Consider the following 15696-nt stretch of genomic DNA (forward strand, 5'->3'; position numbering starts at 1 on the left):
CCCCTTGCTTTTTGAAGCATTTTCCTTCTCCTATAGGAATAGTGTGTAGGTCTGCTCCCTTCCTAGCATCCTGGTAGGCACAGGATGTAAGTAGATGAAGTAAGAAAGAGGGGAAGAGGAACTGCTGCTTACGAGGTTGGTAGGAAGAGCAGGAAGAAGGTAACTGAAGGATGGATGGTCTGCAGAAGCTAGAATTCTTCATCTTGGGGTAATGATAGAAGCGTCGGGCCTAAAAGAAACAAGTGACCTGAGTTGTAGCCGCCAGAAACCTTCCTCCTCCTTCCTGCCTTCCAGGAATCCACTGTGGTGCTACTGCAGGACTGAATTTTGCTTACACAGTTGAAGAGTTGGGAACTGACTCAGTCTTTTGTGGTGCAAAAAAAAATATTTGCTGTTGAGTGGCTGGAGTTCCCATGTAACTTACTGGTAGCAGGATAAAACTGTTAATCAGAAACCAGTTACATAGATTGCAAGTGCTTCAAGACCATTGTCTAAATGGTAGCATGTTTTAATGTCTAAATTACAACACTGAGATCAGGAGATAATGTTCGAGAGGCACAAGACATCTCTGACTTTGAAGCAGTTGTTTACGGTAGATACTGCAGTTACATCTAGTTGTAGAAGCAAAGTTGTTTTTAACTTGCTTTCATGCTGCTAGTACTGCAGCCACAGCAGCAGAGAATTCGGCAATATTGAAAAAAACCTGCTTGAGAAACAGAAAAAATGCCTAAATGGCAAGCCTGTCCTGAGCTCCTGCTGCTGTGGTTACGCTGCTTTTAGCAACAGCTTGTTTAGTTTATTTGGTGCTGGTGTTGCTATATCTGTGTTATCTGTAGTCAGGCTTGTGTTTACCCTTAAACTCTGCTTCTGTTTGTAGGCTGGACTGTGTCACCTGCTTGGCAGTCATTTATCAAGTGTTTTGAAATACAGGATGAAAGATGCTTTTTATGTCAGTAGTGCAGTGTATTGCAGATGCAAGTTCCTAGCCTTTTTATAATAGAAGAAATACTAATGAAAAATAATATGGTTTAAGTGACAGTTTTCTGGACTTCTATATAGGGGCCAAATGTTACATTGTTTTCTGTAGCTTCAGCATTGTAAAGAGGAGCTGGTGGGTACTGCTTTCAGGCAGTATATTGCCATTTTAAACTTCGTATGTTGCTTTATTTCAGCAACACAGCACTGGTTTAATAGTCTACGAAAAGATAAGTGTTAATATTTAGCAAGAAGTAAATAACAATGAAAACAAAAGAACAGCTCAAGTTCTAAAGTGTGGAAAAAATATTAAATGGGGTTGTCAAAGAATGTTTAGAATAATAGTGGAATCCCCTGTCATGAGGCAAGGAAAGCTCTTGGGATGCTCTGTAGGGAGTAATCCTATTCTGGCATGGGGCTGTTTACTGGGTCTTTTCTGTTTGTGTATTGTGATGTGCTTATGTGTTAAATCTGTGATCTGTTCTGAAAGCTTTGGTCTCATGGTGGTAGCGCTGCAGAGTTGGATAGCTTTTTAATTTAACTTTTATAGTAGTAATGCCTAACATTGTACATTTGAAACATTATAGTGTTCTGCTTTGGCTGTATAATGCTAATTGGAGCAATAATCCAGTGAAGACTCAATGACACTGTTCAGTCTATCTATGCCATTCCCTTTTGGAATCTTGTTTCTTCTTTCTTTCTATTTTTGTTTCTGGTTTTGTTATTATTATTCACCAAGTCCTGCATTCTGCTCTGTTGTGAGGAGCCTAATGCTTTCCTGTGAAGGAAAAGGGAGGTTTGCTTTCCTCTTTGGATTTCCCCCCATTCTTGCCAATTTATCACTCCTAATAAGATGGGGTTTTGTATTTGAATTTCTGTAAATAAGCTTGAGCTGGTTTTCCCCTTTTACATCTTGTAACTATTGTCTTAAGACCAAGGACAAAACTAAGGCAAAGATAACATGGCACTGTGTTTCTGGTGGAAGCAGGCTCATATGGCTTCATTGGCTTGTGGTTTTATATTTGGTAGTATTGCTGCTCAAGAATAGCATGTGGGATACAACTCCTGCTGCTGTGAGCTACCTGCAGTGACTCCCCAGATGACGTTTGTATCAGCCTGACAGAAGGTCAGATGTTACATGGGGTTGAAAATAGTCAGGGGCTGTTCAAACTAGCACTGCTACCAAGCACAGCCTGCAGAAATACAACCTGTGGCTAAATAATATTTCATTCAGCAGGAGCTGAAGGGCTGTCCAGGGGTTTCGATTTTATGTTTGTTTGATTTGAGCCCGTTAATTCCAGATTACCTATGTTATAGATAATGTCAAAGATAATTTTCTCTATTGCTGGTTTGTTATTCTTCCTGTTTCTTCTTTTTATTTGCTAGCATCTCCATCTTGTAGCTGTGAAAGCTCCTGTGCCAACGTTAATAGAATAAAATTGATAGTAACTGAACTAAATCGATTGCTTTCAAGTGGCTCCTTATTCTGCTAAGAAATGCACTAGCCAGGGGAGGCCCAGAACTACTTCTGTGACTGCTGCCTGGGGTGATTGGTGTAAAAGGGCTTTCTCAGCAGTTTCCCACCTTGTCTGTTGTATGCAGTGAAAGACGTGTTTTCTTGAAAGCACCAGTATGAAGAATTCCATAAATGATAAAGCTTTTAAGTTGTAAGGCAAGAAGGTTGTTTGAAAAGATCTTAACGCATTACTTACTGTTGTGGGAATATTTTTCAGGAGTCAAAGTTGTTTTGCTCAAATACTCATCATCGGGTTTTATCAGTGATACAAAATGTATTTGTCTTTCTGAGAAAAAGAGGTACTATTAAATGCTTTTAAGGTGCGTGGATACTGAGCAGTTAGTTTCAAAATCTTACTGAAATGCTTTTTGTAATGGAAACAGGTAATGCTGTGTACAATTGCTGTATGATTTCCAGACTTGAAACACATTTTCTTCTTTTTATTTTTTCCCTGCTTCTCTTGTGAGCTCAGTGAAAAGTTCAGGTGGCGTGTAGGCTCGCTGGTAAATTGTATAGAATGCGTGCATGTTTCGCATTTAGGTTTGAATTGTAATTAAGGAAATGGCTTACCCTGTTGTTAATGGCAATTGACTTGTGTAATACTGTTTTACTGTAATTATTTAAATTATTGCCATGTTTTTAAGTTCAGGAAGAAAAATAATACTGCATTACTTGCCTCATTTATCTTAGGGCTGGCAAGCCAGCATGAATGTTGTTTCGCAAACACGAAGTTATGCTGTTTTTCTGTGGTTTTAGGGCTGACTTGCATATGTCTTAATTCTTGTGTTTTATGCAGGGTTCAGTGGTCTCAGTTTAAAGGCTATTTTATTTTCAAACTGGAGAAAGTAATGGATGATTTCAGAACCTCAGCTCCTGAACCAAGAGGGCCCCCCAATCCAAATGTGGAATATATTCCCTTTGAAGAGATGAAAGAAAGAATCCTGAAAATTGTCACTGGATTTAATGGGTATGTATCATTTTTTCTCTGAAATCAGGATAACAAAAATACTTTCTCAAATTTTAACTTAGTATTTTGTCCTCTCTATCTGTGACTGTTCATTTTGCTTCCTGAAATAGAAAAGCAGAAGCAAATGTATACCTTGGAAATACTCTCTACAGTAGTTTCAGAACTTTATTATTCTGTCTTTGAATGAGAATTATGACATCCTGTGACATGTCAGGCACTTCAGTTTTTTCAATATGTATTTAGTTTTTAAGTAATACAGTTCAATGAAGCATGGCATTACAATCTGCATTTAGCAGGTGAAATAGTAAAGTCAGATTTCTTTCGATGTATTTTGAAATACCTAACTGAAGGAAGTCTTTTGGTGTTTGGTTCTTAATTGCTTTGGGGGCAGTTCAGTAGCTTTTTGGGAAGTAATGCCGTGATAAACATGGTGTGACTAGGAGGCAAGGTGTTCCTGGGTTTGAATTGTTAAATTGGGCCAGATGAAACTTCATAGTTCCAGTGTTAATTACTAACTGAGACTTGGGGTATTTGATCTGTTGCTGACAGTGTCTTAGACTAAAGTGTATGCCCTTCGCTGGATTTGTAATTGTGGAAGTTTTGTTTCCTTTAAAATAAAGCTCCTGACACTTTTGTTGGTCTTCTGTTGGGTGTGCCTTTCTTATTAGCTTATATAGTATTTTTCTTGTTTTTAAACTAGATTACATACCGTAAGCTGAGTCATCCTGCCTGTGGGTCTCAATGCTTGCTTGAGAGACTTTCAGCATTTTTCTCAGTTTGTCAATAAATGGGCATACTGCAAAGCTTACCTCCTTGTTTTTTTCAGATTTACAGGTGCTACTAACACATTCTTAGTATCATATTTTGATGCTAAATTAATAATTTTTATTGTCATTGTTCCATACAGCTTAATCTATTTGCAGTTTAAATCTCATAAGTCAGGTCTCGCTTCCTCCCCCACTCGCCGCAATTCCTCTTATGTAGGATACTTCTAAGAATGTGAAATTCAGCTTGTTCTCAGCTTCCCAGTATTTATATTGGGCTACTTCACTAAGGGAACTTAAAAACAAACCTATCCTTTATGCCCAAGTCTGCCTCTCTCCTGCCTCCCCCAGCTTTTTGTTAATGCTTCACTGCCCACAAAATTTGTAATGTGCTCACACAGAGACAGCTCATGAATGGGCTGCTGTTACCTTCTGTTGTAACGAAGTGTACTGAACAAACCCATGGGTGACCAAGTCTGGAGGTTACTCTGTGGCCACGCTGTTTTCATCTATTGCTGTAACACTTCAGAGTGCTCAACTTCCTCATACTTCCAAGTGAACCACCCAGTTTTTGAGGAAGCAAACTGCATGCGTTAGTTACCTTAAAGTAATACATCAGGATGTTTCAGAATCTAGGACTGTAGAAGAGTTTATTTAATACATCCTACAACCCCTACAGAGATGATACGGTTGTGAAAGCTGAAACGTGTGGAGATGGTCCAAAAAGTAACAACAGCAGGTTTTATTTCGTGCAATTTGGTATATTAAGGCTTCTTATTTAGAGTTGTAGGTGTCAGTGTGACTTCATTAATAGGATGTTTTTACTGGTGTTTGCTCAAAAGAGTGAGGGAAAGAGTTCATGAAAACTAGCTCATTTTTTTAAACTTAAAAGTCAAAGTAATGAATTAAGAATGACCTCTGTTCTGGGAGAATGACCTCTGTTCTGGGATCTGTATAGATGATGTGCCTTTTAATGAAAGCACAAACTGGCTGTTTTAATGTTATTGTATCTTACTTGACGTTGCAGAGCCAGATTCTCATGCTGTACTTTAGAATTGCTTTGGAGTAGGGACTTTCTAAAAGACTTTCTATTTTCTTTATACTTTGCTAGTGAAGCAGAAAGTTCCAAGGTAAGTTACTGGGAATGTCTGATGACAGGAGTCTTGACAGCATGAATAAACTAAACATAATCATCATCCAGATTTTCATTCATGCATATTTTTTTGCCATAATTTAATATAGCTTTTATATGCAACTTTCCCATAGCCTTCTTGAATCTTGTCCATGTGATGAATTTTTAGTTTGTAATTCTTTCTGAACTGTAGTGCTAGGAAGTGCAGTTTTGAGTGTGTTTGTATAGAATTTTAAGTGGTTAGGTTAAGTAGGCAGATTAGGACTATTCATGCAGCTCATGTACTGAACTAATTAAATTTCTAAGCATATAAGATCTATTCTCATACTGCTCACAAAGTTTTACATTGGTGTTCATGTATAGATTTACACCAATTCAAAGTACTTCGATTTTAAAATCGCATTGTTAAACTATTTTAAAATAATAGTTTTATGGAAAGGAATTTGTAGGGTGAAGTGAACTTCGGGTTTTGTCAAGTAAAAACACTTGCAAATGTTGAACGAATTACATGCAAAGGGTGATAGTGTGACACTTGGTGCCATCTGCTGCTCAGTAAATGAAGTTTACTGTGGAAAATTTTGGAGGGAAATGGGCTAGGTTTGGTTTTTGTTTGAGCCTCATAGCTGAAAGTCAAATAGGAAGACAGCTTGTACTTCTGGAGCTACTTGCAGGCTACACACTTTCTTGAGTGTACTGATTTCCCAAGTAACTAGAACAGTGTTGATGTTCACAAAGTACTTCATGTATTAGTATTCCAGGTGTGCAGTTAGGTACAGCTGAATACAAAGTAGCCAGGCAGTGATTCTCCAGCACGTTTTACAGATCTGGCTGATGAAAAATAATTTACATTCTGCCTGGTTTTGTTTCTGAGAAATAAATTGGTTTTGAATGTACAGTCTATTAAAAAATTACAAAGTCTCTTTAATTATGCACTTTTCAACCCAAAACCAAAATGGCCATCAATGGGAAACAGCAGATACAATTAGTACTGTACCTATGTGGAAAAGTTAATGGGTCAAGTAAATTCTTTGTGAGTTAGGGCTGGAAATCTCATTAAAAGAGGGCACTACACAGGAGCTGAACGTCATGAAGAATTTGGGTGTCATGGAAGATTACAGATTGACCAAAACCTGCTGAATAGCAGCACTATGTGATTGATGTGAAGGAAGCTTTAGGGAAATTAAGCTGGACAGTGGTGCCATCATTATTAAGACTCTATGTGTAATAAACAGAATTTTAAGGAAAACTTGTTCCTGGTTTGTGCTGGTTTGTACTTAGTAAATTTTGGGGATGGGGGAGGAGATGCTTCTGGGTCAAAATAGGGAGGTGAAATGTATTTTGCCTGGATACTGAATCACTCTCTCCCTGCCGTTTTACTTGCTTTTAAGCAATAACCTGTGAAAACAAATCTCTTAGAAATACCATCATCTTAAAGTGTTACTTTTTCTAAGTGTTTAATATATTTAATACTTCATCAGCTGTATTATAACTCTGCACAGCTGATTGATGGAGATCATCTTCACAATCTTTTTGTTCTTAGAAGTCAAGTAAATATAAGTTGGAGTGGTGTAATTCAGGGTGAATAGCAAGGGAAGGCATTAACTAGCAGGGTAAATGTGATAAACCTGTGTGTGGTTTTTTTTTTTTATAAGGTAGCTGTGTTGGAACTAGGGCCAAGGGTGGCTGCATTGTGGCCTACCTCTGTGGAGCTCTCCAGTTGAGGATTAAAACTTCCTCTATAACATAATATACAGTCAGTTCTGAAAAACGTAATTAAATTGTTTCTGCTTGGTCACTCTTTCTGATTACTGCTTGCTTTTAGTTGAAGTGTCATGTAGTATGAGTCATCATAGCTATGCTGACCTGCGCACTGAAACAGTGGCAGATCTGTGCATCTTTAAGATGTGGCTTTTTAGCAATGAACTGAGCTTGAGATAGATACTGTATTAGCTGCTGAAATAGGCTGATGATACTGTGTACAGAGTTCCTCAGAAAATAATAGAAGTTGAATTTTTACCAAGATTTACGGTATAGGCATATGGGCACACACACATGCATGTAAGTGTGTATTGATTTTGCTGTGGAAGATCCCTTTCAGCCCAAGCCATTCTATGATTTTATGATATGATTTGGTTTCAGTTGTATTTCCAGTCAAGAAATGGCCCTAAGTATTGTATCAAATACTCTTCTTGGATGAATTTTTGATGTGTTTATGTGGCTTCAACTTCAAATAGTTAACTTTAAAAATGCATGATTCTTTATTACTTTTTTGAAGTGACTTTTACAGTATTTTACTGTTTTGTCAGAAGTTTGTTAAAATGTGTCACTGAATTTGCAACGAAAGTGTGACATCTCAGGTAACTGGTAAATGTATGTAAAGCATTGCTTGTCTGAAAGGTCAGTTTCTCATTTAAGCAGGGATGAAACTGAGTGTAGAATTGTCAGAAAACAATGTGTGAATGTGGTGCTTATGGATTCATGTATCTTCCTCTGAATTTTAATTATTTTTACTGAGCTGTTCAGTGATAGCTAAGTATTCTGTCCAGTTGTGGCAAAATAGAGTATTTGTAACACCTGAAATGTAATGGCTCTACTATTTCCAACATTTAATGCTTTTTCTGTAAATGTATTTTGTAAAACAGGAAATAAACCACAAGTTGAATTTTTTTAGCTGTAGTGTGTATGACTCAAACTTGCTTTAAATCACTTACCATCTCTGTTCTATGTTATTTGAATAATAAATACATTACTAAACTATTTTACTGTTGATCTGATTTCCTATTGTTTTAATTGTTGTGAGATGATGTATTTGGGATTCTACTTCAAGAATTTTGTGGCGGTGAGCACAAAAGATAGTGCTTTTGTTACTTCAGTGTATGAGATGTGGGGGAAAATAAAGGCGTGAGTTACTACCCTATATTGCTAATGATAACAAATTTCAGTACTGTTTTCTTTCTGCCTTCTCGATAAGGGGGAGAAACAAATAAAGTTGTTGCTTCCTAACAGTCATACCAATTAAAATAAAATTAAATTGCCATATATCTATTTCATTGCAGCATCCCCTTCACTATTCAGCGACTCTGTGAGTTGCTGACAGATCCTAGGAGGAATTACACAGGAACAGACAAATTTCTAAGAGGTGTGGAAAAGGTATGTATTTTTCCAAGCGAGAACATGGCTAAACAGTCACAACTACCACTTAAATAACCTCTGAATTACTCCCAGAGGTCTGATGGTTTCTTTGTGGCTCATAGCCATAGTATAGCTAATAGCTACTCTAAGCGTATGAATTGGTTTCATGCCTTTTAACATCAAAAAGCAGTTTTAAAATAACCTAAGACACAAAAATAAATCTCAGGGCTGTAACTGTTGTGTTTCCTAATTACTGTGCAGTACTGAAACTGTAGTTTGTGGAGGGTCTAATGTCATTATGTAGATTGAATCTAAACTAGAAGTAAATAATCAGTTGAAATAATTTGAATTTTTTAGTCAGGTATGTCATTCCATGTTTGGCTTCAGATTAGATCCCATAGGTGAAGGGAGGGCCCTTCCCCTGGCCCCACCCGTCCCACCCCCACTAGTGTCTTTTATTTCAGTATTTGAATAATTTTGTGTAGAGGACTGTGCTTTTGTAAAAGCATACAAATGTCATTTAATGATATTTTACAGCTTATGTCAGAATATGGGATCTTTCAAAAACAGATAAGACTATCAAGATGTAGTTCACGTAGGATTTTCTTGATGGCAAAATTGGCTGGAGGTTCCTATTTAGACAGTTTGGTGGAAGAAAGGTTAACTTGTAAACAGATTGGTTTTCACTGCTGTAGCGGATGCAGTCAGGTGTATTCTTGCAAGTTAAGGTAGGAATAAAATGGACAGAGGGATTTCACAATGCCATTTCTTAGCCAACAATGAGATCTGTGAAACCACAGCTCAGGTTTTATGGAGAGCCCTCACTCAAGTTCATCTGGGTTAATTGAGCTGGCACTCTGATAAAAGCCCCCCTGTATAATTGGGCTGAGTATTGATTTGAAGAGAGAAACTTAATTTTTAAGCTAGGTTTCTAGTTGTTAAAACTGATGTAGTTTGCTATGGGATTGAAGAGGGAGAGGCAGCTAAGCAAAATGTGCTGAATTAATTAATGTTTCTGCCCCTTGTTCATGTGGGGCAAAAATAATTTAATATTTGAAATACAGCTGTGCCAAAAATGTTTAATAATGCTTGTACACTTTCAGTTGCAGGGCTCGTGTACAAATAGAGCATTCTTAAGCATTTGAGAAGTTTTTCAGCATTTCTGAGTACTTTGCTTTCCAGAGATATTTCAGTTAGAAATTAGAAACATTTGGGCCTGAGGCTTAATGTGCTGGTCTTGTCATGACAGTAACCCACTTAAGAAAATACTGATATTTTGTTATAATTAATGGCCTGACTTTGTAAAGAGGGAGCAGAGATACTTCTTCTGTATCTGTCATGCGTTTGTAGTGTTCCACCCAATTTTCTGTAGAGATACTTTTAACAGATACAACCACAATCCTGTAATTCTAATTTTTGGGGTTTTGTCAAGAGCTGAAGCTTCTGTTTCTGAGCTCTTAATATGTTGTTTATTACAGAATGTCATGGTTGTCAGCTGTGTATATCCATCTTCAGAGTAAGTATCACCTTTTGTTTTCTTGAAACTTCACATTTCTGTTAGTAGAGGGGAGAATGTGTGCGTGCGTGTCTGTTATTCCTGCAGAGTTCAGGTTTCCCTTATCAATAGCTAGGTCAATACTAGTGGTAGTCTGCAAGTGTTACAGGTAACAGTTTGGAAATGAACACACAGCTTTGGAATCAGATATATGGTACAGTTCAGTGTTATCTCTGAACGCTAAGCCGTTACTTTGTACCATAGCTGCTGGTGGAAAAAAATGGATACCCCTTGATAACAGGTGTGCTGTAAATTCATATTGTAGCCTGTTTCCCTAGTGTAATGTGTGTCACTCCTCGAGGACAGGCACTGGGGGCCTATTTAAGTTGTGGGGAGGGATTCTGTGTAAACAAGCTTACAGTAAAGTTCCTTTATTCATAACATTGTTTTTTTGTTAGGAAAAATAATTCCAATAGTTTAAATCGGATGAATGGCGTTATGTTCCCAGGAAATTCACCAGGGTACTCTGACAGGTAAGTTGAGTTTCGGGAGTTAACTTTTTCTGGATAAAAGCAAGGTAGCTCTGAAAATAGCTGCTTCAGATCCTGTATCATTACCTATTCTGGTACTAAATGGGTAGCCTTAAAAATGGCGTGTGACATGGGATATTGGGGAAGGAAGGTAGAGGAGGCACAAATATATGCACTATGTACTCTGGGGTTTTTTGATCTTTTTGTAACCTCATTGTTCAGGATTTTTTAATTCAGGTTTTTATCATAGTTTGCATGCTACAAACATGTAGGCAAGGATTTTTTTATTCAATATGAAACAGCAAATTACCTGATCTTCTTGTTCTGTTACCTTGTAGAACAAGGTTGTAGCCTTTTTCTGCCTATTAGTAACAAATTGCTTTACTAAAACGGTGGGTTACCTTTTTATTGTTATTTTTAAAGATCTAATGTAAATGGTCCTGGAACTCCCAGATCAGTAAATCGACCGAAGGTTTCTTTGTCAACTCCTATGACAACAAACGGTTTGCCAGACAGCACGGAACATAAAGAATCAAGCTTGCAGCAAACAGAAGACAAAAAACACAGGTTTGTGAGGAGTGATGTATTTTGAGGTTTTATTATTCTCAGTTTTTTCACTTTACAAATATTTTTAAAACATAATGACTAAGGTGTGCAAAATTAAGTCTTAATGTACGAATATCTGCAGCAGGATTTGATAGGTGTATTTACTACTGTTTGGGCTGTCTAGCTAACTTTTTAGCTCAAGTTTCCACAGTTGCAGTAACACATCTTGTAAGCATAGGGGATGTACAGTAAAAATGAAGAGCCAACAAAGGAGTTCAGAAATCCACAGTTGCCATATTTGTGTCAGGATGTTAAGCTATAACCAGATACGATATTTCATAAACATTTGCCACCACTTCTGACAGTAGGACCTGTCTGTAATTTGGACCCACCAGAGTAGCCTGACCATGTTGTTTTCACTGACAATCAGGAGTGATAGCTTTGATGTTTTGTTATGTAATAAGTGTACTGTTACATCTGGTAGAGCATTTAACTTCAAGTAGCTGCTACTTTAAGTGTGTCAAGATACAGAATGTCTTTCTTCAATAAAAACTACAGCTGCTTTTGTTGTTTATAGTGAATCACCAGCATCTGAATCAGAAGGTGCTCAGAGCAGCCCAGTAAAAAATAAGCATTCTGAAGATGATCCTGCAGAGGCAGAAGGACATGAGGTAAAAAGACTTAAATTTGACAAGGAAGGGGAAGCCAGAGATGCATCTAACCAAACTGCCTCCAGTGAAGTTTCTTTAGGCATGGGGGAAGAGTCAGAAACATCCTCTGCACCTCAGGATAAAGAAAAAGATGCTACTTGTGCCAGACAGCACTGTACAGAGGAAGAGGAGGAAGGTATTTCAGATTTTACTGTCTTTGCTCTGTGCCTTTTCCAAGGAGTTAAGATTTACTTTGCCAGAGGCCAATGACGTTGGGATTATTGAATGTCTCCAGTTGTACTTAAAGATGAGCTGCTTGTTCATACTTGGGTTTTGCGTAATTTAGCAATTCTGTTATTGCTTCCTTCTTTTTAGTCCTACATCGCTATTCAAAAAAACATAAACTGGTACTTAAATTCTTCCTAGACTGTAAATTATGCAGGGGTGGTAATGATGTATCAAGAGTTTGAGAATCCCAGCTTTAGGGTATCACCAGATGTTCTTGTCTCTTCTCCAGAAGGTGGATATGTCATATCTACATTTGACTGTCTTTGTTAATAATATAAATTACTGAAATGTGGATATAGTTATGTTCTTCCACTGAGGCTGAACAACAGTCTCTCTAGATCCTATTAGAACAGTGAAAATTGCCTGTCTCCAAGGCAGGCCCTGTACCTAATTAAAAAAAAAGATAGATCAGTCTCTTAACTGCAGTTATTTTTTAAGTATTCTCCAAAGTTGCCTTTTAATACCAATTTTTTAGTGGCTTGGGTATTTGTAAAATGTTCCTCTAGATGATGGTGGATGTATACTTGAAACAGTAATGTTTGCAACATTTCCAAAAGACTGGTCCTGAAGGCAAATGAAGGCATGTGAGGAAGCAAGGAAAAGTTACTTTTTAGACTGTGTCTTTATCCACTGAAGCTTAATTAAGTGAAGCTACCTATTTAATAAAAATACTGGACTTCATGGTATATTAGGGTAGTTTGGCTGTCCTGATGGAGCTGGCTAATAAATGATTTATGAGTTGGGCCATCTTCTAATAAAATCGAGGGTTGTCAGTTTTTCCTGGTTTTGGCTGTGTTGGGAAGTATGGCTCAGCATAGCTGGGAATTGATAGCAGGATCAAGATATGTTTAAAAAAGTCTTAGTAATACTGTGCTTTCACTGTTTCTAGAGTCCTTCATGTCTCCCAGAAATGTTGGTCCAGACAGAAAAGATCAAGAAAAAGACACTGAATCCTCAACTGTGAATGAAGAGACCTCTGAGGAGAACAATCAGATGGAGGAGTCTGATCAGTCACAAGCAGAGAAGGATTTACACTCAGATGACAGTGAAATTAGTGGATCTGCCAGTAGTGGAGCTGACTGCAGTGAAACTGAAGAGTTAGGGTCCTATGCTAGTGAAACTCCAGAAATTTCATCAGAGACCCCTATGGAAAACAGTGACGAAGCCACAGAAGTTGCAGATGAACCTATGGAGCAAGACTAATTTAAATACTTAGATGCAGTATTTTCCATAAGGCTCCGGTTTTACACTGTATAAATAATTTTATGTAATAAAGTGGACCTTTAGTTTTACAAAAAGAAGCAGGTTGTAAAATAAACTTCTCCATGGATTGAACCTTGAAAGAGTTGTACATGATAAGAACTGTGAATACCAGCTCCTTCAGGTCCTGCTTACCGCTGAACTTTCGTTTGGTCAAATCAGTGGTTTGTGTATAGTTTTTTTTATTTAGAATAAAAGTTTTTAAACTGGAAGGTAATTATAATTTTGACAACTTTTTTGGAGATTACCACACCTAGTTGTATGTAAGCAAGAAAGCTTTTTGTCTTGTCTTTTTCTGACGGCTATAGCAGTTACTTCATATTTTGGTTACAGTTTCAACATTTGACATGTGAAATAATGGGGTTTCATGCTGGTTTCCAGATTTTTATTTGAATACACACTATGAAACCTTATGTTGTGTGTTTAAAATGTGTTACATTTCACACACACATATATGTACGCATGCACACGTATGTGTACCCTCACTGTTCTAAGGGGGAAATGGTAAATTTTTCTGTTTCTATAAAAGATAAATGCAGCAAATACTTTTTTCTATAGGAAAAGACTGAGTTCACCTCTCAAGGCACTTTGTTTTGGAAAACAAAGCAAATGAAATCTGGCCCATATGAAACCCTGGAAATATTAACATTGTTGAAAACACCAGAGTAAACACATTCCAAGAGAACTGTTCGGATTACAACTCTTTTGTATACCTCTGAGGTGCCTGAGTGAAAGGATTTCATTTATTTATGAGAAAATGTGCTTTATGTTGAGAACGTTGTAATCAAAACATTAGCTTAAACTTTTGTAGAGGAAATGTTTGAAAGTGAGATAAGAAAATATCTTGGAAGAAATGAGCAGGTACTTTGCCTTTTTGAGTGCTTCTTGGAGCATTGTGAATATTGTAGAGAAGTCTCAAATTTATTCTAAGGTATGCAGATGGCATCGGTATGATCACACCACTGTATTGGAAGAATTACTACGTGACCGTAGTTATGTACCCGAGCTAAACACCTGAAAGGTTTAGGGGTGCATAGAAATCACCATGATTTGTATAACATTTTGGAAGTGAACTAAATATTTTTGAACATGCTACTTTGACAGCCAGTGTTACATTTTTTTCAAACCAGCTCAAAGCACAAACTACTGCTTTAAACTCTTGATATTTTCCAGTTCCCATATTTAAAGACATGCAAGCTGCAACCTCCCAGTCACAATTACTGGCTGCCAAATTTATACCTGTTTCTTCAACTGTACCTTTTTGATATTTAGAATTTTTAAATTTCTGTAAAGTAGATTTTTGTAGATTGTAATGAGTGCTCACTGCCATTGTGAAACGGTATATAATTGTATAATTTCTGTGTGTAAACTGAATGCTTGGGCTTTCAATACAGTATTCATATAAAGCAATAAATATTAATATTATGAAATATCGGAGTACATTTTTATCAGAATTGTCCCTCTTCGGTTTTAAGTTCTCATACCTGAAGTACAAAACTGACCTCTAAAGTGCATGCTAATAGTTTCTCGTACTACATGGTATGCTTTATATTGTTTTGGGGAAATCTAGGTTTTGATTAATACCAGAATAATTTGGCTCAGTTGGAATATTTATAAAGTTACTTCTTGCTCATGTTACTTACCAAGTTCTAAGCAGACAGGATTCAGGGAGATGCTTGCCAAAAAAAATAATCTTATTGATAGAGATCCCCTTGCAGAAGGAAAATTGTACCTTTACTCATTTTCATTGTGCTTGAGGGTTGGATATGTATTATGAAATTAAAGGACTGAAGCAAAATGTTGAAATTAGGAAAGCTTAAAAATATAGTGACATCTTAACACTTCTTGGGTTTTTTTAAAATGTTTTGCCAATGAGAAAATTTTAAAATTTCTAAGTTTAGAGATTTCTGAAATTTTCTTTAGACTGTTTATTTGTGAAGATATTGTCAATAAACTTGTTCTTTAAGCACCTGTGACCTTTGGATATGTTTGTTTTGGCAGCGGTAGTGCTACTGTTGCAGGGACTTGCAGAAGAACTTTGAGGTATGGATTCATTTATATATCTGCACTATTTTTTTTTTTTTTTTGAAATGGCTAATGGAAATTGAAATCATGCTTTAACGTCACAGTGAGTGTCATAATACTAAACGTGCCTACATTTAAAGATTGCATTTACTATAAATGAGAGAAGATCCCCCCTCCTGTTTTTTTTTAAGGTGAATTTAAAAAGAACAAACCCAAAGTACTGCATTTCTAAGCAGCTGTGTCCTGTTGGTGGCCCTGCACACCCCCAGAGACACAGGCAGCTGCTTTTCTGAGTGCCTGGAGGTGTAGTGTTGAATCTGTCCTCGTACTTTTCTAAATCTGGATGCTTGAAATTCTGTGACTTACACCCCAGAGCACATTTCTGCATACAGCCGCTCAGACAGAATCGGTTGTTT

General features: G+C 37.1%; 1 protein-coding gene across 1 annotated transcript in view; it reads left to right on the plus strand.

Annotated features, from left to right (window-relative positions):
* The window catches only part of PPP4R2 (protein phosphatase 4 regulatory subunit 2), a 32629-nt gene extending 17405 nt beyond the window's left edge, over positions 1 to 15224 (plus strand). Inside the window, exons 3-9 of the mRNA XM_080384376.1 lie at positions 3288 to 3458; positions 8411 to 8504; positions 9965 to 10002; positions 10440 to 10514; positions 10935 to 11078; positions 11635 to 11903; positions 12885 to 15224. Of these exons, the coding sequence (XP_080240502.1) occupies positions 3288 to 3458; positions 8411 to 8504; positions 9965 to 10002; positions 10440 to 10514; positions 10935 to 11078; positions 11635 to 11903; positions 12885 to 13198 (1105 nt within the window). The 3' untranslated portion in view covers positions 13199 to 15224. The remainder of the gene's footprint in view (positions 1 to 3287; positions 3459 to 8410; positions 8505 to 9964; positions 10003 to 10439; positions 10515 to 10934; positions 11079 to 11634; positions 11904 to 12884) is intronic.
* The last annotated feature ends 472 nt before the right edge of the window (positions 15225 to 15696 follow it).

This window comes from Falco punctatus (genome assembly GCF_963210335.1).
Source record: "Falco punctatus genome assembly, chromosome: 4".
Lineage (NCBI taxonomy): Eukaryota > Metazoa > Chordata > Aves > Falconiformes > Falconidae > Falco > Falco punctatus.